This window comes from Hypanus sabinus, chromosome 7 (assembly GCF_030144855.1).
Source record: "Hypanus sabinus isolate sHypSab1 chromosome 7, sHypSab1.hap1, whole genome shotgun sequence".
NCBI classification, from domain to species: domain Eukaryota; kingdom Metazoa; phylum Chordata; class Chondrichthyes; order Myliobatiformes; family Dasyatidae; genus Hypanus; species Hypanus sabinus.
The window spans coordinates 167,692,889-167,717,475 of NC_082712.1; the positions used below are offsets into that span (position 1 = coordinate 167,692,889).

At 40.1% G+C, this 24,587-nt stretch overlaps 1 protein-coding gene across 5 annotated transcripts in view; it reads left to right on the forward strand.

Moving 5' to 3' along the window:
* LOC132397379 (liprin-alpha-1-like) overlaps positions 1–24,587 on the forward strand; it is a 150,422-nt gene that overhangs the window by 51,421 nt on the left and 74,414 nt on the right. For all 5 annotated transcript variants that reach the window (XM_059976070.1, XM_059976066.1, XM_059976067.1 and 2 more), the window contains exon 2: positions 22,927–23,028. In XM_059976070.1, coding sequence (XP_059832053.1) covers positions 22,927–23,028 — 102 coding nt within the window. The remainder of the gene's footprint in view (positions 1–22,926; positions 23,029–24,587) is intronic.

A 24,587-nucleotide genomic window follows, 5' to 3' on the forward strand; every position in this document is an offset into this window, starting at 1 on the left:
ACTTCATCCTTCCCCTGAAAGGCTCTCATCCATGTCATTGTTACCATTTACTTGTATATTTCAATACTTTTTTGAATAGCCAGCAATGTTCTGCTTACTGCATTCAATATTCACCTGTCAGTTTCTGCACTAATTTCAAGTCCTGAAAGCTCAACAAATCTCTGCTTGCCAATCTCCATTTGCTCCTGGTTAATTAAAGTCTGTTTTAACATACTTTCATTTTTTAAAATCCATTCAATAACCTCCTGTACATTTTCTCCTACGACCCTTTAACATGCTTTTACCTCTGCAGACGTGATCCCTTCTAAATCAAAATAATTTAATGAACACCCATGACATCATCCATTGAGGCTTTTAACTTAAACTGTCTTCTTGAATCTACTTTGTGGCTCCATGTTAAACTTGGTTGATGCTTGTGATGTGCTTCGAGATGTTCTGTTAAGTAAAATGTGCCTCGTATTAATAGTTGATAATTTGAACCCTGGATAGGCTCTAGGCAGAATTCCTAGTGTTATCACTCGAGTTGTGGATGATAATCTCCTAAAGGGTTGTCTGTTGATGGGTCCTCAGATAGCTGCAGCGACCAATCTGGGATCTAAATATTCTGGTGCAGAATGGGCAAAAGGTGACTTTGACCATCAAAAGACCCAGCCACTAACCAGGCTCTCCTTTGTAGCTGCCACTTGCTCTCTGAGACACAGCAGATGTCAATTTCATGTAACACTGCTCCCTGTTGAACAAATTTCCTCCAGGTATATCTATTGAGTGTAATATCTTCCCAGTTTTTAGATGTAATGTTCAATTTCATTAGGCTGATAGTGATATAATCTTTAAAACATTTCCTTTGCCCGCCAGGACTCACTGACCCTCCTTCAGCTGGGAGCAAAGGGTCTGTTTGGAGTGACGTGAGTTAGGCTAACATGAGTTAAGATGGAGCTGGTATTGCTTTATTGTGGAGTTTAAAGTTCAAAGTACATTTATTATCAAATTATGTATAAATTATATAGCCTTGAAATTCATCTTGCAGGCAGCCACAAAGCAAGAAACCTGAAAGAACCCAGTTTAAAAAAAACACCTAATGTGTTTACAAATTGAGTCCATAGACCCATAGCAGCCAGAGTAGGCCCAAAGCCTTGGTCTCAGTTCATCACACAATGGGCAAATCGCTACGAAGCACGGAGCAGTCTCATAGCTTCAGCGCCGCAGAGGGAGGAGTAAGCGACATGGAGCAGTGAGCAGAATCTTGCCTCTGGTCCCTTTACCCTTCCTTTTCAGTTTCTCTGGGCTGGCATTTATGCTGTTTATGTGGGCTGCCTCCAGCATGCTGGTGTTTGTCTGCCTCTTCTTCCAGCTGATCCTCAATCTTCTGTAAGGATCTTTGGTATTGTTCCAGGGCTTTTGGGTGTCTACTGTAGATGATCTATGATTGGGCTCCTTACAGTAATGTAATAAGATGACCAGGAGTTTTGTTTGGACCTGCAGGTCATGGCCATCAAAGTTTCTTTTCCTTCATCTTGCATTGGCTCCACTAGCACTACTCAGGTGGCATTTGATCTGAGTCAGTTACTGTTTTTGAGGGGAGAATGGTGCCAAGGTACGGGAAATGGTCTACATTTTCAGGGACGATATCGTCAACTTTTATGGAGGACTGGATAGATGGCTGGTTGGGTGATGGTTGATATATTCAGGACAAGACCTGGGTCCTATATGTCTTGGCAAAGGCATTCAAGATGCATTGAAGGTGTTCTTCAGAGTGTGCTGCAATAGCATTGTCATCCATACATGGAAACTGCATAATGGTGGTCATGCTGACCTTATTCTGTACTGGTCTATAGAATGAAATATCATTTCTACCGTGTGTGATATGAGCACATAGGGACCAGTAGGTTTGTGTAATGTTGCTACACTTTGTACTATATCACTAAAATAGACCTGTCTTGAATTGTTAAGGTTTGCAGTAGCTTCAGTTAAAGGATGAAACCTAACCAGGTTTTCTGCTGGTTTATTTGAGGAATCCAATTTGAGGAATTTCTGTCCTACTGACCCCCACCCCCAGCCTGTCAATGACAATAGATTGCATAGAAAACTCTATGCTGTTCTTTGGTAAAATACCCCAAATTTAATAAAATAATTAAAATAAAATAAAATAATTTTTTGAGATATAGCACAGTAACAGGCCCTTCTGGCTGAATGAACCTCTGGAGCCAATTACACCCTTGTGACCATTTACTGGCTAACTCATACATCTTTGGAATGTGGGAGGAATCCAGAGCATCCAGAAGAAACCCATATGGTCATGGGGAGAATATACAAACTCTTTACCAACAGCTGTGGAATTGATCCCAGGTCGCTGGTGCTGTAATATCATTTTGCTAGCCGCTACTGTGCCACTTGCTTAACAGTCGGCCTAAGAAGGAATTGCCACAGTTCAGATTTGATCTGTAGTCCACTGTTTAAGCATGCTTATTAAACATTGGGAATGCTAATTTATCAGAAGACCAACTTTAAGCTATCATTGTTTGAATTTGCTTTCTTCAAACTGTTGTATGGCATTAATGAAGAAAACAAACAGCACTCAAGCTGAGAATTTCAATGTTAATTTTCTTTTGAAAGATTTTAACATGATTTGGATTTTGCAAATAGGAAAAATTTTTCTCAATGTTTATGCCATCAGTTATACACAAAATTTTTTTGAGGTTTTCTATTATGTTATTAGATTACTTTGAATTGCTGTTACTCCCTATTTGAGACTTCATGATGAGAAAACGGGGTGGCTGGCTTTTTAACTAGTCAAATATGCAAGATGTCATAGTGCTTTTAGCCATCTGTGCTCTTGCACCCTTATAACAAGCATCTGTGTTTGTCACCAAAACCAGATTACAATTTGCACAGATATAGCCTTTCTGGAAATTTGATGAAGTCCCACAGCAAATAAATCCTGCATTCAAATAGTCAATACAGCCCAGCTAGTCTGTTCTTTTGATTGTGCTTCAGAATTAGGTTTAATATCATTGGCATATATAGTGAAATGTGTCCTTGCAGCAGCAGTATAATGCAATGTATAATAATGGAGGAAAAAACAATTACAATAAATAGGTGTGTGTGAGACAAAAGGTGGTGTCCATGGGTTCAATGTCCATTCAGAAATTGGATGGCAGAGTCAAAGAAACTGTTCGTGAATCATTGAGAGTGTGGCTTCGGGCTCCTGTGCCTCCTTCCTGATGGTAGCAGTGAGAACAGAGCATGTCCTGTGATGGGGGTCCTTGATGATGAATGCAGCCTTTTTGAGGCATCACTCCTTGATGTCTTGGTTACTGCAGTGGCTAGTGCTACAGGAGCTGACCAAGTTTACAACTCTGCATCTTATTTCGAGTCTGTGCAGTAGCCCCCCTCACCACCCACCCCCAAATCCAGCCGATTGGAATGCTCTCCATGATATTTGTAAGTGTCTTTGGTGACATGCTCCTCAAACTCCAAATAAGATATAGCTGCTGTTGTACCACCTTTGTAGCTGCATTGATATGTAGGGACCAGGTTAGATCCCCAGAATTGGCACTAAAGAATTTGAAATTGCTCACTCTCTCCACTTCTCCTCCCTTAAGGGGGGTGGGGTGTGTGTGTGTTCCCTTGTCCTGCCCTTTCTGAAACCCACAATCACGTCTTTGGTCTTATTAACGTTGAGTGCAAGGTTATTGCTGCAACACCACACAACTAGTTGTTTATATCTCATTTGAAATTCTACCATCAATAGTTGTGTCATCAGCCAGTTTATAGGCTGCATTTGAGCTGTGCCTAGCCCCCCCCCAATTGGGAGTGTAGAAAGAGTAGAGCAGCGGGCTGAGCACATATCCCTGAGATGTGTTAGTGTTCTTACTACTTCCACCTTCCCTATCAGCATACCCTTATGCCCCATTCTTAGTGTTTAATTTTGAAGAAATCATACCACTCTGAATAAAAGAAATGTTTCTCCTGAATCCCTCAGTATTCATTAGTTTCCACCTTGTATTTGCAGCACTTATTTTAGAATAATCCCTCCCAACCATGTATGATGTTATGAATATAATGCTTTCTATGGATTTCATTGCAGAGTCTAATGATGAATTTTTGTTTTAAGTACAGGCAGTGAAGAAGCAGGGCACATCAGGCAACAATGTTTACATTTCCATATTTAAATACACATCTGCAGATTCTGGAAGTTGGAATACATTTTTCTGCTTAACAGTGGAAGTTGTTAACCTTAAGAGGGTATTATCCTATTTGTTCCATAGATTGAGCATAACTTGCACAATACCAGGTTTGCATTCTTGCCTCAGTCAGGTCGTCATGGTTTCAAGTCTTAAACTGCACTCAAGCTAATTAAGTACCAGGGGAGTATTGAGCTGTCTGAGGTGCCATCTGTAGGATTGACTATCTTTTCAGTTGTTCATTTGTAGAGATTACCACGTTTGCTAGCACAATACCAGCTCCAACTCATTGGTAGTGCTTTGGGAAATTTTGATGAATTGATAAAAGTCTTGTGAATAACCTTTCAACTTCCTGTTCTTATTTTTAAAGCGTGTCTATATATTGATATGAGAATATTTCATCACATGCTGCATTTCATATTAATTTGTAAATTAACTCTTTACCTACCATTATATGATGTCCTTAACTGTGTTGCTGTATTCTGAGGAGATTTGTTTTCTGTAGAATAAGAGCTACTGTATAGCTATCTAAAGTAGAAACTATGCCTAGTACATCTCCCTAGTGCACAACCGCTGAACTCAATTTGGTTCCTATTTGAAAAGTGACACCGAATTAAATATTGGGTGATTAAGTAAATTAATTGATACAATCTTTGAGGAAAGCTATTTTACAAAAGAAAATTGTCACTTGTTATTTCCATTGTGATTCTCCAAATAACTTTAGGAGCTAGGCTATTGAATTAGTTAATTTAGTAGCTACTCTTTATTTTGTTTAATTAACCCTCCATTTTTTTTAATGCTTCCTTTTCTTGGCACTACTGAGCATCCAGTGAAGTGCCGTTTTAATTCTCATTATCAAGTGTTTTAGAACTGTTGCCATTAGTGTAAAATACTCAAATTAGCCAGATTATCATATCAATAAACTAGGATGAGATTCCTCTGAGCTGGCATAGATGATAGTCTCTGTCATTTAAAAACAAAAATAAGGTGTTGGTTTATCCATGTGAAATTGAGTAGGGTAGAAATTGGTGGTGAAAGTACTGATTTTCTGTTTTTGTGCAAAATGTGCTCAAAACTCAGGCAGCATCCATGGAAAGAAAAACGGACAATAGTTTAGGTCTATGACGCTTTGACAGATTTCACCCTGTTTTCATGAGCATACAGATCTCTAATTTCAGATTCTTTTATTCTGACAAAGATCATAGAAGACTGAAATAAGGATTCTTTCTAACCTTATTTTTATTGAATAGCAGAGCCAGGACCATAAACTTAGTAAGTTCCCATTGTTGAATCTTTGAAAATGAGTGGTGATCAAGGAACTTAATGTTAGGCAAATAGTGATGTGGAGAGGAAATATTTTGAGCTGTATTCAACAAAGAAGTGAAGTTCTTGGGTCAACTGCTGTGGGATGGAGAGAAAGGAATTGGGTGTCCACGTTGGAGGTTGGCTAGTTGGGATCAATATCTGGAAGTGGTCAAAGTGCATCAAATGTGTCCCAGATGTCATGGTAGGAGTCTGGACAAAGGGAGAAATAATAGTCCAGTTGTAATAAAACAAATTCACTGGGACGTGAATAAGCTGAAACAATGGATCTACTAAGGTGGTCCAGCTTGTGGACCTTGAGGAGGTGGTAGAAGAAGGTTATATGACACCAAAGAGTGCTATTCAGCCTATGGCGTTCATGCTGGCTCCCAGCAAAGAAAAATTAACTGTCCCATTTACACACTTACTTCCCTACAGATCTCAACCAGCTGCTCTCTCATGGCCATCTTTCTCACTCCTCTACAATGAAAGTTAATTTATAGCAGGTTTTTAACCTATTAAAATGTCCCTTGGGACAATGTGCAAACTCTACACTAGTGGCATCTGAGGCCAAGATTGAAACCAGGCCCCTGGAGTTGAGGTGCTGACTGTTGCATCTCTGTCCACATGGGGGCAATTAGATGACTGACTAATTTTTCTCTGTTGTGGTCTATCCATGAGTGTTGGGATGTGACAATTGATGTCTCAAAGGAAGAAGGGTAATACATTTTGGCTCTCAATTATTTTAGTTGTATTTAGTGAGGCTGCTTTTTTGTTAAGTCACTGAGGCTGTATTTTGTGAAAAGCATGAAAAAGGGGTAAATGAGTATTATATTCAAATGTGAGTTATCTTTTTCAACTATTTTTTTCTTGTTGCCTTCAATATTTTCCCACCCTATCATATAATTATTTTTCTATTTCTGCTCCACATAAAAAAGGCAGGTAACAGGTTTGGTATGGGATACAGATTTACAAAGTGGATTGTAAACCACACGAGAATTTGAGGGTTGTTGCAATGAAGAGGATGCTCAGATCCATGTGGAAGAACAGCATGATTTGAGCCAGAGATCATTTTGATTAATGTTTTGGTGAATGTGTAGACAGTGGAATGGAGAAGAAGCTGTAAAATGATTCTGATTCTGAACAGCTTGAATGAAAAGCTGGTTAGTTTTCTCCTTTTAAAAATGAAGAAGATTGCCATTGATCTGCATTGGGATTGGCAGCAATAATGCCATAAATAATATGGAATATAGTGATGGCAAAATTCTTAAATTTCTTTACTTAATAGTTTTATTATTGTGGCTTGGTAAAAATGTGCAATATTTAAACAAGAACTAAAAATGGTGTAACATAGATATATTTCGAATCAGACTTAAGATGAACTTATCTTTAGGAAAAATTGTACGTAAATTGCTACAGATTAGTGTGTTTTGAGTAGTTTCAGATTATATGAATCAAAGGAAAATTGCCTTAAGATTCAAGAAGACAATATTTAGGAGCAGCATCTTGTCATTCATTTAATGCAATAATAGAGACAATAGAGATAGAAACAAAAGAGTGGGCTTGTCAACATGAGAGCAGTACAGAGCCTCAAAATAGAGATGTAAACCAAGTTTCAGATGGACATTGAATTTGGCCACGGTTATAGCAATTAAAATGGCTGTGATATAAATAAAGCCAGGCTTTTAGGATATGTTTTCCAAAGCTTAAGAGTTTAACACACCATTTTTATTTGTTTGCATGTGGATGCAATGAACTTTTTTGTGTGAAGTGAAATGTACTGTTGTGGTGACGTGGTTTTTGTGAACTTCAAATGTTACTAAGAAAGACCTGAAATCAGCAAACTGAGATTCTCTCAGAATTTAAGAACTTTTTTCATAATTATCAAGGAAGACTTCTTTGTGCCAATGCTGTCATTGTTATTTAAACTGCTAAAGAGTATTTATTACCACAAAGCATATGAGTTATGTTAACTGAAGTATGATTGACGACTGATGCCTGGAAAAGATGACAGAATTTGGTAGAGGAGTCCAAAGCATCTATAAGAAGAAATTTGTTGGGTGCACAGTTTAATAAATTTAGACATGTTTGCTTTAATAAATCTTTGTCGCACGCCCTCAATCATAAATGTGTATTTTCAGTGCCAAATTTTGAAAATAAATGCATCTAGGCAAAAATGTTTAAATGTATAAAATAAACATTGTGCTTCTGATTTATGTAATTGGTTGTAATTGGAGTGGGGTGGAGTGTGGGTCACATGGGGATCCTCATAAACCCCTGAATTTCATCTCTTAAGAGTTGCTCATTTTAAAAAGTTGTATGTTTTTAGCTCCACTGTAGTTCAGTAAAATCAGTTGTTATGCAGAAGTATTTGCAGAAATACTGACCTAGCCGTGGAATAAATTTGAAAGTGCGCCTTGGAAGCTACCATTTTATTTTAGTTGGATTTATTTTAGCCAGCTTTTTGCAGTTTGGAGAAGCATTTACAGCTTTCACTTTTTACATTACAATGTCGTGTTAATCACGATTTAAATGATTGTGTACATATGTAGGTTTTATGCCGCACCTATTCCTTTCTCTACACTGCAAAGCTTTGCCTGTCAGTGAATAATTAATGTGGATACCCAGCGGTGATAAGTTTAATGCTGATAATTAAAAATTGCATAGTTAAAATGAAAAGAACATTATGAATATCATAAATTAACATTTAAAAAATGGCTTATTCAGCCTTTTGTTTTAAGTTGATTTGAATTGTGTGTCATTTCCTCTTCAGTTCTTTGTATCATTTGCCAGTGTTAAAGGTTCATCCGTCCACAGCTGAGCGGCAGCATTGTATCCATTAATAACTAAAATTTATTTTTTACAGTTGATTTATAATTGTGCAACAGTCCAGCCTGATTAATGTAACTTAACCCACTGAGGTTTGGGATTTTGAGAAATACTAGTTAAAGACGAAAAAAGTGCCCTTCAATTTATCCATCAATAATCTGGAAAATTTTCCTGAATAAATTTATATCCAGTTATTCATAGCACTGTAGAGCACAAAGAGTGACCATTCTGACATGCCTTTGTTATGAAAGGGTTAATTACCTGGATACTCTGTTACTGTTTCCATTTTTATTAGTTTACTAAATATTTTAAATCCAATTTTTTTTTCTCAACTAAAAATTGTATGCAGGTTTCACCCTATTTCTTTTAGGAGATTGTGCTCTAACAACAATGTTTAAAACTCTTTTTTATGACTCCCCATGTTATTTTGCGTATTGTAATTTTAAACTCTTTAATTAGGCTTATTATAAATTTCTTCAATCTAAATAAAAAGTCCAGAGCTCTAATCTGTTTTCACATCTGAAGGTTCTCATTCAAATAAATTCATCTCTATAGCTTTGATGACCCAAAGTAGACACATATTTTTAATTTGTAGCTTCCATATTATAATTATTATAAAGTTTGTCATTTATTAGTGTCGCTTTACATCACTATCCAGTGTATTTCTTCTGTCTATGTATTTCTCCTCACTCTTCTCTGCATTAGATCCACCAGTAACCAATTTATCTTTTAATTTGACTGTGTTTGGAAACTCCACGTCTTTCTCATCTTAATTTTGCTCAGAACCATGTTAAGTTCATTCAAGTAATTGATTGAAAGATAGATCTATGAAGGTTGACGAAGAACTTGAATTCGCCCAACAATCTGCTTCTTGTATCATAACTTGCAGAAAGGCTTTGTTGCTTGCTGAATTCTGTTAACTCTCAATTTTGCTGACTCAATTTTAACTACTTGTGGTTTTAAATCACTCCATGAACCCCTTCCATCCTATCTCTCTAACTTTTTGCATTAGACGTAGGAGCAGAATGAGGCCATTTAGCTTATCGAATCTGTGCCTTCCTCACCACTAACTTAACCTCCAAGTTAATTTTTAGAGTGTTCTGCACAAGGACTCCCAAGTCCCTTTGTATCTCATGTTTTTGGATTTTATCCATGTTTAGAAAATAGTCTGCACATTTATTTCTTCTGCCGAAGTGCATGACAATGCATTTTCCAACATTGTATTTCATTTGCCACTTTCTTGTCCATTCTAATCTAAATCTTTCTGCAGCCTGCCTGTTTTCTCAACTTTTCCAGTCTTAACAACTCTTTGCTCTTCTGATATTAAATTCCTTCTGATCGCTTAGATACCCAAATCAAAACATACCCCATATGCTTTCACATTTGCCTTTTCCCTTCAAGATGTTGCTTAAAATGTACATCTTTGGGTGGCTTTGATCACATGTCCTTGTGTGTCTGTCAAATTTTGTTTACTAATGTTCTTGTGAAATGCTGTGATAATTTGCTGAAGATGCATTGTGAATATTTGGTGTGAAGTCAAATAGCTGCTGATTAGTTGATCCTTGGCCTATGTCTTGACTTCCTTCAGTGCATTGTCTAGGAAGCAGGTTCAGACAACTGGTAGGAAAGCCAGCTGCCAACGTCCCATCTGTTTATTCAGACAGGTAGAATTTTGTACCAAATGGCTTTTTGTCATCTAAAAAATTGTGCTTGTAATAATGAAGCAAAAGTTTTTAGTGTTACAGCCCACTTAATTATTGCTGCCCTGCCCTTGGCATCTGCTTATCTTTCTGGAAACAAGATTATTCTCTGCTGTTTTCTCCCTTTTGTCCCTTTACCCTTTAACAACTCTCTTTTCCAAAGGCATCTTCCCAATGCTATTGCATGTTTTTGCTTTGCATCTTTGAAATGTGTATTGCTATCAGCACGAAACGTTGCTGTTTGCATTAAGCCCCTACTATTCAAGTGTATGCTTATTCAAATTACCATGCGAGAAGCCAGTTAGTCAGTTATTATTACAAGTCTGTTGATTAAAGGTGGTGGACTTGTTTAAGATAAGGTTGACACTGTGAACAATGAAACATTTATCCCCCTCAACCTCTAAAAGGTTTATTTATAGTTCTACAAGTTGAGCATCCTTTGCTGAAATTCTAAAAACCTGTGAAATCCAATTCCACCCCCCCCCCCTCCAGATGAGGGTTGCTCACTCTGTCATAGAACTAGCTGTGCAGCCATACCAACCACCAAATGTTCATTTATACTAATCTTTTGCTAATATTTGATCCATAGCTTTCTGGGTCTTGGTGATTGAAGTGCTTGTCCAGAGGCTACTTAAATGTTGAGGATACCTGGCCCCTATAATGTACCAGAAGCATGTTCCAGATTTCGGCTAGTCTCTGACTGAGATAGCTCTTCCTCAGATCACCAGTAAATCTTGTATAAACTTATGACCTCCAATTTTAGACATGTCTATTAAGGGATAAAAGTTCCTGCTAACTGCCATATATGCCTGCTCATAATCGAGTTCCATTGTGGGAGGAGATCCTTTCTGTAGCTGCCTTTGATCCAATGAAAATGAGCCCCATCTACACAGAATTTTCTGATAGCTAAAACTCTTCATCACTGGCAACATCCTGGGGAATTTCCTTTGCACCCAGGAAATTATGGATATTTTGCAGTACAACAGTAAAATTTGATGACTGGGAAGAGATGTGTGGGGAAAGAAGTTCATGAAGTTATTTAGGGTTTGGAACAGGAAATAATTTGTATCTAGTTTGCCTATCTACATGTTCAGTGAGGAGAAAACTAATTTGGGTTCAGTAAATGGTGTGTTTTTTTTTCCGTAAGATAAAAAACCCAATTATTTACTACACTGAATGCAATATTAAGATGGTGGATTCAGCTAGAAATGTGTTTTACCCAAAATGTATTTAAACTAACTTTTAAATGTAACCATTAAGTAAGAGTTGCTTATTTTTTTAAAAAAATGCAGAAGTGAGGACAGTTCATTGTTCACAGGTTATTACAAAACTAAAAAGTAATTTGACGCTGAGCTTTCCCATTTGATTGTCATTGTCAAGAACGAATATTCAAAAATATTGTATTATTTCTGTCCTGAGCAGAAAGGTCAGGAAATGACCTCCAAAGATGTTTACACCAATTCAGGTGAAAGTAGCGTATGACTGGAGGCTTTTGAATACATCGCTTGTCTTGGAAATGTTTGGGATTGGTTTACTTATTGCATTTTCTTCTTTTTTGTTGAAGTTAGAAATCTTTGCAGTATATATTATTCTTTAAGCCAAGTGATTTTTGCATAGTTTTCAAAATACTCCCTCCTTTAAAATTTAGTACAAATTCCTTTTCTTGATTGTAAGTTACTGCATTACCGCATCTATTGTCCCTCAGTGTTTATTTTCATATTGTATGAAGTAAAGCGTTATAGTAAGACAATGTTAACTTTCAAAGGCATCACTGCTGACATTTTACATTTACCACAAAATCCTGAGTAGGACTGAGTGGTGGCACAAACCTTGGCATGCAGATTTATTGTCTTTAATGAGCTTTGCTGCAGTGCTTCACTGTAAAAAAATATAAAGTAAAAAATATTACTGGTTCCTAGAGGATTATGGCCATCCAACACTTTGCCAACAAAGATATCTACGTATTTCTATTTTCCTCATTTTGGCTCATCTCCCTCTATTCCTTTCCGATGCTTCTGCCTATGAAGGCAAATAAGCCATGTGTCTTCAATAGACAGTATGTGCAGGAGTAGGGCATTCAGCCCTTCTAGCCAGCACTGCCGTTCACTGTGATCATGGCTGATCATACACAATCAGTACCCCGTTCCTGCCCTCTCCCCATATCCCTTGACGCCGCTACCTATAAGAGTTCTATCTAATTCTCTCTTGAATGCATCCAGAGACTTGGCCTCCACTGCCTTCTGTGGCAGAGCATTCCACATATCCACCACTCTCTGGGTGAAAACGTTTTTCCGCATCTCTGTTCTAAATGGCCTACCCCTTATTCTTAAACTGTGGCCTCTAGTTCTGGACTCGCCCATCAGCGGGAACATGCTTCCTGCCTGCAGTGTGTCCAATCCCTTAATAATCTTATATGTTTCAATCAGATCCCCTCTCATCCTTCTAAATTCCAGTGTATACAAGCCCAGTCGCTCCAATCTTTCAACATATGACAGTCCCGCCATTCCGGGAATTAACCTTGTGTACCTACGCTGCACTCCCTCAATAGCAAGAATGTCCTTCCTCAAATTTGGAGACCAAAACTGCACACAATACTCCAGGTGTGGTCTCACCAGGGCCCTGTACAGCTGCAGAAAGACCTCTTTACTCCTATACTCAATTCCTCTTGTTATAAAAGCCAGCATGCCATTAGCTTTCTTCACTGCCTGCTGTATCTGCATGCTTGCTTTCATTGACTGATGTACAAGATCTTGTTGTACTTCCCCTTTTCCTAACTTGATTCCATTTAGATAGTAATCTGCCTTCCTGTTCTTGCCACCAAAGTGGACAACCTCACATATATCCACATTAAACTGCATCTGCCATACATTTGCCCACTCACCCAACCTGTCCAAGTCACCCTGCATTCTCATAACATCCTCCTGACATTTCACACTGCCACCCAGCTTTGTGTCATCAGCAAATTTGCTAATGTTACTTTTAATCCCTTCATCTAAATCATTAATGTATATTGTAAACAGCTGCGGTCCCAGCACCGAACCTTGCGGTACCCCACTGGTCACAGCTTGCCATTCTGAAAGGAACCCGTTAAACACTACTCTTTGTTTCCTGTCAGCCAGCCAATTTTCAATCCATGTCAGTACTCTGCCCCCAATATCATGTGCCCTAATTTTGCCCACTAATCTCCTATGTGGGACTTTATCAAAAGCTTTCTGGAAGTCCAGGTACACTACATCCACTGGCTGTCCCTTGTCCATTTTCATAGTTACATCCTCAAAGAACTCCAGAAGATTAGTCAAGCATGATTCTCCCTTCATAAATCCATGCTGACTCGGACTGATCCTTCTACTGCTATCCAAATGTGTCGTAATTTCCTCTTTTATAATTGACTCCAGCATCTTTCCCACCACTGACGTCAGGCTAACCAGTCTATAATTCCCTGTTTTCTCTCTCCCTCCTTTCTTGAAAAGTGGGACAACATTAGCCACCCTCCAATCAGCAGGAACTGTTCCTGAATCTATAGAACATTGGAAAATGATTACCAATGCGTCCACGATTTCTAGAGCCACCTCTTTAAGTACCCTGGGATGCAGACCATCAGGTCCCGGGGACTTATCAGCCTTCAGACTCAACAGTCTATCCAACACCGTTTCTTGCCTAATATAAATTTCCCTCGTCCACTTGTGTTGCCAGTTTTGCAGAACCTCTCCCTCTAGGGTAGTTAGAGAACTAATGTCCCCCAGTATATTAAATCCTCCAAAGGTTCCTGCTGTTTCCTGTATGTCTGACCAGTACTATCTGACTCAAAATACATTACCTCGCACTTGTATGAATTTAATAATATTTTTCTACTTCATCGCCCCACTTTCCAGCTGATCAAAGTCCTTCTGTATCCTTGGGCAACTATCCTTGCTATCTGCAATTCCAGCAATCAACCAACTTCCTTATCAGACCACAGAATTCCTCATCCATTATCACTTAAATATAAACAACCAAGAACACAACACAGCTCTGCAATACCCCCTGGTTACAGACTTCAAGTCAGAAAAATAGCCCTCTACAACTATCCTGTGCCTCTTATCACCAAAGATAAATTTATTTTTAATTCCTGGTGGAGAAACTTGAAGTAATTTTAAAAATAGTGCTGTGACTTACTTTTTGTAAACAAGATTCAATAGTTTGAAATTCCAGCCATTGAACCTTTCTGATTGCTTTTGGAGAATTGTAAACTAGAAAAATGTGTGGACGATGAGCTCTTATTTTGACTAATCTGTCTGGTTCGAGTAAAATGAAATGCACCAATTCGCAGGAGATTTAAAAGTTGAACATCTTTTTTTGTTTAACACTTCTCGCCTATGATTTGAGGTTGAGGCAAAAGTACCACATCTGTAATATTTAAGAAAAATATTTTTCTCACAAAACTAAGGCTACTAACACTACCTGAGTAGAAGCAGAAGTACAATGTATTTTACCTGATTTAACTTGAGATTTTATTCTCCAGGGGTATATCTTTCATGGAATAAAGACTTTACAATTGGATTTTTCTCCTTGGTATTGAGATGTTGCATAAATCTGTGAATGGTGATGTGAGCACACTTGTAAATGCTGTTTATGAAGAACTGATGCAAATACTTTTAAATCACATTAAAATTGTATTGTAATGTAGTTAATATTTGACTCTTATTGGTGCACTGTAGCATTTATGTTGTCTTCAAGGCAAAAATGTTAACAGTACAAAAGTGGCTATTATTGATATGCAGAGGTTTGATAGTAGCTTCCCCTGTAGTGGACATCTTTTTCATCTAAGTAAATTGTTGCTTGATGTGTATAAGTGCCATGTACTATAGACTGAAGAGGAAATTATCAATAATTACATGTGTAATGTGTATGTATATCTCTCCCTCTTCCCCCCTCTCTCTCCCCCCCTCTCTCTCCCCCCCTCTCTCTCCCCCCCTCTCTCTCCCCCCCTCTCTCTCCCCCCCTCTCTCTCCCCCCCTCTCTCTCCCCCCCTCTCTCTCCCCCCTCTCTCTCCCCCCCTCTCTCTCCCCCCCTCTCTCTCCCCCCTCTCTCTCCCCCCTCTCTCTCCCCCCTCTCTCTCCCCCCTCTCTCTCCCCCCTCTCTCTCCCCCCTCTCTCTCCCCCCTCTCTCTCCCCCCTCTCTCTCCCCCCTCTCTCTCCCCCCTCTCTCTCCCCCCTCTCTCTCCCCCCTCTCTCTCCCCCCTCTCTCTCCCCCCTCTCTCTCCCCCCTCTCTCTCCCCCCTCTCTCTCCCCCCTCTCTCTCCCCCCTCTCTCTCCCCCCTCTCTCTCCCCCCTCTCTCTCCCCCCTCTCTCTCCCCCCTCTCTCTCCCCCTCTCTCTCCCCCCTCTCTCTCCCCCCTCTCTCTCCCCCCTCTCCCCCCCTCTCTCTCCCCCCCTCTCTCTCCCCCCCTCTCTCTCCCCCCCTCTCTCTCCCCCCCTCTCTCTCCCCCCCTCTCTCTCCCCCCCTCTCTCTCCCCCCCTCTCTCTCCCCCCCTCTCTCTCCCCCCCTCTCTCTCCCCCCCTCTCTCTCCCCCCCTCTCTCTCCCCCCCTCTCTCTCCCCCCCTCTCTCTCCCCCCCTCTCTCTCCCCCCCTCTCTCTCCCCCCCTCTCTCTCCCCCCCTCTCTCTCCCCCCTCTCTCTCCCCCCTCTCTCTCCCCCCTCTCTCTCCCCCCTCTCTCTCCCCCCCTCTCTCTCCCCCCCCTCTCTCTCTCCCCCCCCTCTCTCTCTCCCCCCCTCTCTCTCTCCCCCCCTCTCTCTCTCCCCCCCTCTCTCTCCCCCCAAAGACTGTGTCCTCCTTCAGACTTAACACTTGCTACACATTGTTAAAATAAGCAGTTTGATTTGCCCCCATAGCAAGTACAGGCTGAGAGAATCTCCCTTCGTAGCCTAAGACTCTTCTTCACATTGTCAACAACTTCACAAGTTTCTGTGTCATCTGCCAGCTTATTGATCATGAATTGTATGCTCACATTTTCCAAACCCTAAAACCTGTAAATCTTTCTTTCTAAACCTTAAACAATACCTCAAATATACCAATAACTGAAGCAAAAACTGAAAAGCCAGTTTCAAAAATGATGATGAATGCTAGAAATAATCAGATTATTCACTGTCTGCCAACAAAGAAACAGAGCCAATATTTCTATTCAATCTTTTGTCAGAATTGGAAAATGTGGAAAAACAAGAATAAATTGTCACTGTCCTTAGGTAGAATGGCAAAAGGATGGAGAGCATGTGAAATACCTGGAATACAGTGCAGATATTGTAAGGCATTGTGTATATGAAATAGATTCAGATATAAAAGTTCCTCCCCCACTCCCATACAATCATCCACACAGTCCCACAAGATTAAGTATTGAGGAGTAGTAGATACTTCTGCATGAATGCTTTTAACACAGTGCAGTGTTGAGAATGGGTTCTGGACCCAATGGTAAGGAAGTCCTGGGCGACCGGATGCCAGGTTCTTCTGCACAAGCTTAATCTGAAGTAGCACATGCCTCTGACTGGTATGAGAATGAAATCCTTTTGGCTGTTTGCAGTGCAGTTGTTGTACAGATGGATGGTTTTACCCAGCTCCAAAAACGGGTATACCCAGAGTATCACTTTGCATTGCAATGAATTTGTATCGCTCTGTGACAGATATGTTGAATGGAAGGCAAGTTGTGGGATGTTGTTTATGGGGACATTTTGAGAAACACCTGTGTTCTACCAGGTGAATAATTTATTGGTATTCCATTAAACATTAATTCAGCCTGTAAGTGGATATGCAATATTATGTACAGTGACTTTTCCTTTAGAACATTGTAGATAATGCTGTAAATTTCTTGTTTAATATAGATTTTACTTTAAGGTAGTACAGAAGCAGCTTACTACAGATGCTGAAAATGAAAAAATGCTTGAGCTCTCTGTAATTCTAAATGCTGAATTTGTACATCTGAATATTCAGATTTATTTTCTGGTGTGTAAGTATAGTTTCATGTAGTTCTTGCACATCTTCAGCCCTTTCCACATGATGTTGAATTATCCAGTTGTGTGGCATTACGCTGGAACCCAATGATCTAATAGAGCTACACAGGCCTATTGTATCATTTAGAATCCTGAATTCCATTTCTTTACTGGAGGCACTGAAAACTCTGGCTTTTATATATTTTGACCTGCTTAATTTGTGAGACTGAGTGTCTCCAGTAGAGTAGCTCATTCCTACTGGCTAACACAGGGGTGGGCAAACTTTTTGACTTGTGGGCCACAAAGGGTTCTAAAATTTGATAGGGGGACCGGACCAGGAGCAGATGGACGGAGTGTTTTGGTAATACACCTCATAAGAGAAAATGAAATATCATGCGATATGTAGAAAACATGTGCTTTAATTTCAATTGAAAATGAACAAATGCATTACAACAAAATATCTGTCTTTGAAGTCCCATGGTATTTAGCTATTTATTGAAATGACTTTTAAAACACTGAAGATTAAATGAATAAAATACACCTTTTTTTAATAGTAACAGTTATTATTTTAAAGCACTGAAAATTCTGTTATCCTTCAAGATATTATCATCATCACTCTCCTCCTGACTGTCTTTATTTCAAAAACGGTAGGAGATGCAGGTCTACTTGTCCTGCTCCTTCTTATTCAATTGTCCCCTGTGCCAAAACTCAACAACGACCAGCACAAGGACAGAACAGTGCCAGTATGCGGAGCGCGTTATTTGATCTGGAGCGCATTTTTTATTTTGAGAATGTACGTGCACCTGTGCACTACTCATGTCCATCACTTAACAGAAATGACATGTAACATGTAAGGCTTATTGAAAAAAATTTTCAAATGTATTTTTTACATAACACAACGAAGAAACTTATTTTTAATTTCCGTGGGAACAGTGTTGTTGGTCTCCCTTTTTAGCCAGCGCATCAAAGTCTGGATTTAGTTTTGTTGTGGCGATTCTCAGGATGGATCTGAGGTGTTTGTCAGTTAACTTGGATCTGTGGCTGGCTTTGTTGATGTTCATGTCGCTGAACGCCTGTTCACACAAATAGGTCGAGCCGAACAAAGAGTAAAGCGCAAATGTGGAGTAATACGCTGCACCTCAACAAAGGTCAATGTGTAGCGGTGTGCTACATGCCGCGCTAAAATTACGACACGGAGTCGGTAACTGTCTTTGAAGAAAAAAACTTTATTCGAAATCCCCAGCCTCACTTTTAAGCCTCTCTCAACCTGCCCTCCGTGGTGCAGAGGCTCCAAAGCTCTGTGCTCGCAAATCCCCGCAGGCTATCTCCCTTAGCCGGAACGCTGGCTAATTGTGAGCCGGTTCGGATATGCCAGGAAATGGGTCGCCACAAATGTATATAAATGTCATCTATTGGGAAAACGCCAGAATTGCGGGGAAAAAACGTTAACAAGGTTTATTAATATAATTATTAATATAATTTCATCAAGTTCTGCGGGCCGGATTAAAAAGCTTAACGGGCCGCATATGGCCCCCGGGCCATAGTTTGCCCATGCCTGGGCTAACATATCCCCCCAGCTAACCAATCAATAATAGAATGATTGGTTGGCAAGATGGAGATGCATACCTACCAAAGGAGGTGTAAGGCACTTCCCTCTGCAAGCCTGTGAATCCTCCTTGGGCAAGGTATAGCACCTATTTAAATCCTTCCCCCCCCCCCCCCCCCCACCAAAGATTAGGGTCATGTGAAGCCTGGGAGCAGGTGATAGATGGTGATATGAGCACTGGTGCACATCATAAGTCTTGGTTATACGACCTTTGACACTAGCAGAAGGTCTCTTACATGAGAAGGTCTGCAGATGCTGGAAATCTAAAGTAACACCCACAAATTGCTGGAGAAGCACAGAAAGTCAGGCAGCATCTATGAAAGACTAAACAGTCGATGTTTGTGTGGCGACCCTTCTTCAGAACTGGGATAGAAGGGGAAGATGCCTGAATAAAAAGGTGGGGGAGGGGAGATAGGCTAGCTGGAAGGTGATTGGTGAAGCCAGGTGGCTGGGAAAGGTTGAGGGCTGGAGAAGAAAGAGTTTGATCAAGGAGAGTGGACAGTAGGAGAAAGGGAATGAAGGGGAGACCCAGGGTGAAGTTGTAGGTGAGAAGTGAAAGGTCAGATTGGGGAATGGTGGGGGGGGGGGGGGGGCTGCAGAATTTGTTCACTGAAAGGAGAAATTGATGTGCATGCATCAGGTTGGAAGATACCCAGTTAGGATATAAGGTACTGCTCTTGAGTGTGGCCTCATCTTGGCACAAGAGGAGGCCAGGGGTTGACATGTAGATCGGGTATCAGAATTACAATGTTTGGACACCTGGAAGTCTCACTTGTGTCAGATGTTATGGAGGTGCTTGACGAAGCAGTCCTCCAATTTACGACGGATCTCACCAATGTGGGGGAGGCCACATCAGGAGCACCGAGCACAATAGACAACCCCAGTGGATCCACTAGTGAAGAGTTGTCTCACCTGGAAGTACTGTTTGGGGCCCTGAATGGAGGTGGAGTTGGTGCTTGGGCAGGTGTTGGGACTTGGGCCACTTGTAGGGTTTAAGTGCCTGGAGATTATTTGGGAAAGACGAATGGACAAGGAATCGCGAAGGAAGCAACCCCTGCGGAAAGCAGAGGAGGGGGGAGGTAAAGATACATTTAGTGATAGGATCCTTTTGAAGATGGCGGAGGATAATGTGTTGGATGCGGAGGCTGATGGGTGGTAGGCAAGGACAGCAGCAGAAGATGGGGTGAACATGGATGTTCAGAAAATGGAGAAGTTGGAGGTGAGGGTAGCATCAATCGTAGAGGGAGGGAATCCCTGTCCTTTAATGAAGGAGGACATATTTGAATCCTGGAATGGAAAGCAGAAGTGGCAGAGGCCAAGAAACTGAGGAGAAAGGGTAGGAAGAGGTAAGGTTGAGGTGACCATGGGAATCAGTAGATCTATAAAAGGTGTCTTTGACAATTTTACTCTAGAGATGGAGACAGATGAGGAAAAGGGAGGAGGGTGTCAGATGACCAAGTGAATTTAAGGGCGGAGTGGAAGTTAGAGGCAAAATTGATAAAATTGATGAGCTCAGCGTGAGTGCAGTACCAATGCATTGATCAATATAGTGGAGGAGGAGTTGGGGAGTATTACTGGAGAAGGCTTCGAACATCAACTGTTCGACACAACTGACAAAGAGGCAGGCACAGCTTGGGCCCATGTAAGTGCTGAAGGCTACCCCTGTGGTTTGGAGAAAGGGGAGGAGCCAAGGATCTCTGAACACTCTTGTAAAGACACTGCAAAGGAGAAGACAATGACAAACCACTTCTGTAGAAAAATATGCCAAGAACAATCGTGTTTGTGGAAAGACAATTATTGAGTATGTCCTATGTCACAGCACAATATGAACAAATGAATAGGTTAATGTCATTTGTAGCTAAAATGCTAACTGAAAATTTTTTTCTTGATTCCTGAAAGCACATGATATTAAAAAGCTGAAAGCTCTTGATGCAGGAATGGTGATGGAATTTTACTGTAATATTGAAGCCTACATTGTAGACCAAGTCAATTCTCTCGCAAGCTGCTATAGCACAGTGGCATTCACCTGATGTTAGAGGAAAAGCTGTCTTGATATATAATTTTGACAGAAACTAGAACAACTTCAATCTCTAGTTATTGCTCAGTCAGTCTTCTCTCAATCATTAGAAAACTAATGAAGGTGTTGTCAACAGTGCTATTAGGTGGCTCTTAACTTGCCAATAACCTAGTCACCAATATCCAGATTGTCCCTCAACATTCATTCCTTTTGTACAGTGACTGACTTCTCACCTGTGGTCACCCAATCGCACTTCTTAAGGTGTGGAGTGTAACTATACCAGGATTCTGTAGTATATATCCCCACTGACGAGGCTAGGTCACTTTAATCTCCGAGTTGCAGTGTATGTAGATTTAGGGGTCAAACTACAAGTCATTGGTTCATTTACTGAAGGGTGTTACAGAATGGGCCATGCTGTAAACATCCAGAAACAAGTAGCCTCTGCCAATGTGGATCCCCAGGGCAAGAATCCCCTCCTGACCAGTACTGATCCATGAAGAGACTTTGAAAATGTGAACTGCTTGCCAAATGTTAGTGGTGAAATTGACTGTTGCCTCCAGTACATCAGCACAAGGCTGTCTCAAGACAAGAGTTTGAAGGTGGTCATGCCCAACCCAATTCACATATCTAGCAGTACTGAACCTTGTCCTCCTGTATTCTTCCAAAACATACATTTCCTATCATGTTATCATTTACAAAATACCTGGATCGGTAAATGAAAGAACAGGGCTTAGAGGGATATGACCCAAGCAAAGGAAATTGGGTCTAGCAGGGTTGGCATGAACCTGTTAGGGCAAAAGTGCACATATCTGTGCTGTATAATGCTATTTCTCTGACTACCTGCTCCCAGCTGTGGCACTGATTATAGATTGGCTTTATCAGCTACCTCAGGACCTAGAATGAACATATACATGACTCCTGGGGACTGCCCAAAAAAAAGAGAGATGTTCAAAAGGAGAAAATGTGCACACATGTCACATCTTTAGACTTGCTTGAGGTCTCAATGCAATTCACATTGAATACTTTTGAAGCTTTAACTAATTTACACTTTGTAACCAAAGTTTTTCTAACTGCAGGGAAGTGAATAGCCATGTCTCAGACTTTGTTGCTCTACCATTGAATCAGCTTGGGCATTGGAATTCGTTAGTTTCTATGTAAATTAAAGCTATAGGTTTGAATTTGCAAACAAAAATCATGCTTCTAACCGTGGAGCAGATTGTCAGCTCTGCACTATAAGATGTTTAATTGGGTTGGAATCTTGCTTTCAATTTGGTGCTTGAAAGTGGGGGGGGGGGGGGGAAATAAAGGGCTTACAACTTGATTTGCAGGCTCCATGAGAGGAAACCAAGGTTAATGAAGTTCTGAAACTGAGCAGGAAATACAGATCTGAAGGGGATGAATCGGAGAGGATTAGATGAATTTGGGGTGCAGTGAAAGCCAATAAAATTTGGTCTTGTAATACAGCCAGATGTATTAATATCACTTAATGGAAACGTGTAACTTCTGAGGAAGAGCATTTCTGTGGCACAAAAATACATGCTTAATGTATTTTTGTTTTGTTTTCTTGATGCTGAACCTGGCTACCATTATAGACACATCAGGATATTTAAGAAGCAATGGGTGTAAAATTAAATTTAGTGATGAATAGCAGAGGTGAGTTTTGCTTGCTGTCTTAAGCAATTTCTCAGTAATATTCATCGTGTAGACTTGGAGGCCTTTGCTTTTTGGTCTCACTACGTTTCCCACTATAATTATAGCTGAAATAATATGAGCATGTGATTTATTCCAGTGTAGCTGTGCTAAAAGATACTTGATTGGTTCGTGATGCTGCATTTATAAGTTGTATATTGTCTATATCAGTGAACATTTGGGGTTTGGATTGTATGTCATAATCTGGTCCAAAATTTAGGCCCTTCATTGAGGGATGACTGACCCAGCAACTTCAATTTAGAAATGTAGGAATTTAGAAATGTGTGCGGACAGAATGAAAGTATTTAAATAACTCCTTTCAGATTTGTGAAGCTTCCTTCACGTATGGAGACATCAGTTCTTTACTATTCAATACTTGTCTATTGATTACAGCTGAATTGCTCTTGAATTTGATCTTCCTTTTCTAGCTACCAGGATTAGTCATTCTGTGCCATGAGTATCTAATAAATAAGATAATGGTCTTGCATTTCTGGTAAATAGGTGTAGGTTGCAACTGGAGTACTAAAGTAGAAGGTAAAAATGCTTCTATCTTACTGTGAATTTCTGGGTTTGGAAAGAGGTTAAAAAATACTGTTTAAGAAGTCAAATGTCCAAAATTTAAAATGTTTTTTTTTATACAGGAGTTTGCAGCACTTACAAAAGAATTAAATGTATGCAGAGAGCATTTGCTGGAAAGAGAAGAAGAAATTTCAGAACTGAAAGCAGAACGAAATAACACCCGGGTAAGAGTTCAGAATGAGCATTTGTTCATTTAATTTGACTTGATTTACAAGAAGACTGGAGGTTGCTAATGGAGCTGTGAATTAGAAACCTGTAACTATAGCAAATTCTTGGTTATCTCGTTTTAAAGTAACAAAGAAACATGTGTTTATAACTTGGTGGGCTCCCGATTTCTACATCTCATTGAATCAGGTTTAATATCGTTGGCATATGTCATAAAATTTGTTTCAGTACAATAAACAAAAAAATTATAAATTATAGTAAGTATAAATGTATGCAAAAAGAGGGGAAATAGTAGTGAGGTAGTGAACATGGGTTACAAGCAAAATAACAAAATGCTGTACTCAGCAGATTGGACAACATCTGCGGAGCGAAACAGAGCCAGGTTTTCAGGAGGATTACTGAATGCTCAATGTCAATTTGCTGGTTAGCCATAATTTTTATTTTGCCGCTCTTCATCAAACATGCTGTTTAATCTGGTAGCTTAGATTAAGTGGTGTAGCGTGTGTTGACGTTTGGTCTTTGAATGTTGAAGTTGCAAGAAAAGCTCAAAACAAATTAATTTCAAGTTTAAGCACATTTTTATTGATAGAATTGTGCTGTTACTTTTTAAGACTCGAACTACAGGTTCCTAAATGGCATCTCCCAGTGCTTCCTGCTATATCAAATTGTTGTCAATAATTTAACAGTAGAGCTTTCAATATTCCTTTCTTGGTATTAGCAAACACTCCAGGAGGGAGAATCTGATGACCACAACTGAGTGGTGAAGTGTGTTGTTATTCAGATCAGGAAACAGTAAGATATTGTTTCTGCTTCATGCTGAGTCTGCTGATCTGAGCAGGTGCCGAACTGAGGGCCATTAAATTTGACTGCTTGGTAATCAAGCCCTAAGAGTTAATATTCTTCCTGATCAAGTGAATTATATTGCAGCATCTAAGTTATTGGATTCTCCTTTTTCCTGACACACCCTCATAATCATGAGCCAGCTCTTAGAAAGCTACTGACATATGTTATGCTGCTTTTGGGATAGATGTGGAATTTGGGCTTACTAGGTAGGTTTCAGTTACTGAGTTTTAGAGTACAAGGATGTGCTGGCATTGGAAAAGGGACAGAAAGTTTCAGAATCATTCCAGGGATGAAAGGGTTAACATTTCGAGGACCATTGAGTGATTCTGGTCCTGCACTGTCTGGTTTAGAAGGATCAGGGACATCTCATTGAAACCAGCTGAATATTGGAAGACTGGACTACAGAAAGAATGTTTCTAGTAATAGGAGAGTCTAGGACCACAGGGCACAGCCTCAGAATGAAAGGAGAACGGAGATGAAGAATTTTTTAGGCAGATTGTGATGAATCTGTGGAATTGTCACAATTGGCTGTGGAGGACAAGTTGCTGGGTATATATAAAGTGGAATTTGATGGGTTCTTGATCACAGTGTGTCAAAGGTTACGAGAAGAAGACAGGAGAATAAGTTTGATAGGGAGAAATAAGTGAGCCATGATTGAATGGCGAAGCAGCCTCGATGGACCCAAGTTTTATGGTTTTATGACTTCAGTTTTTTT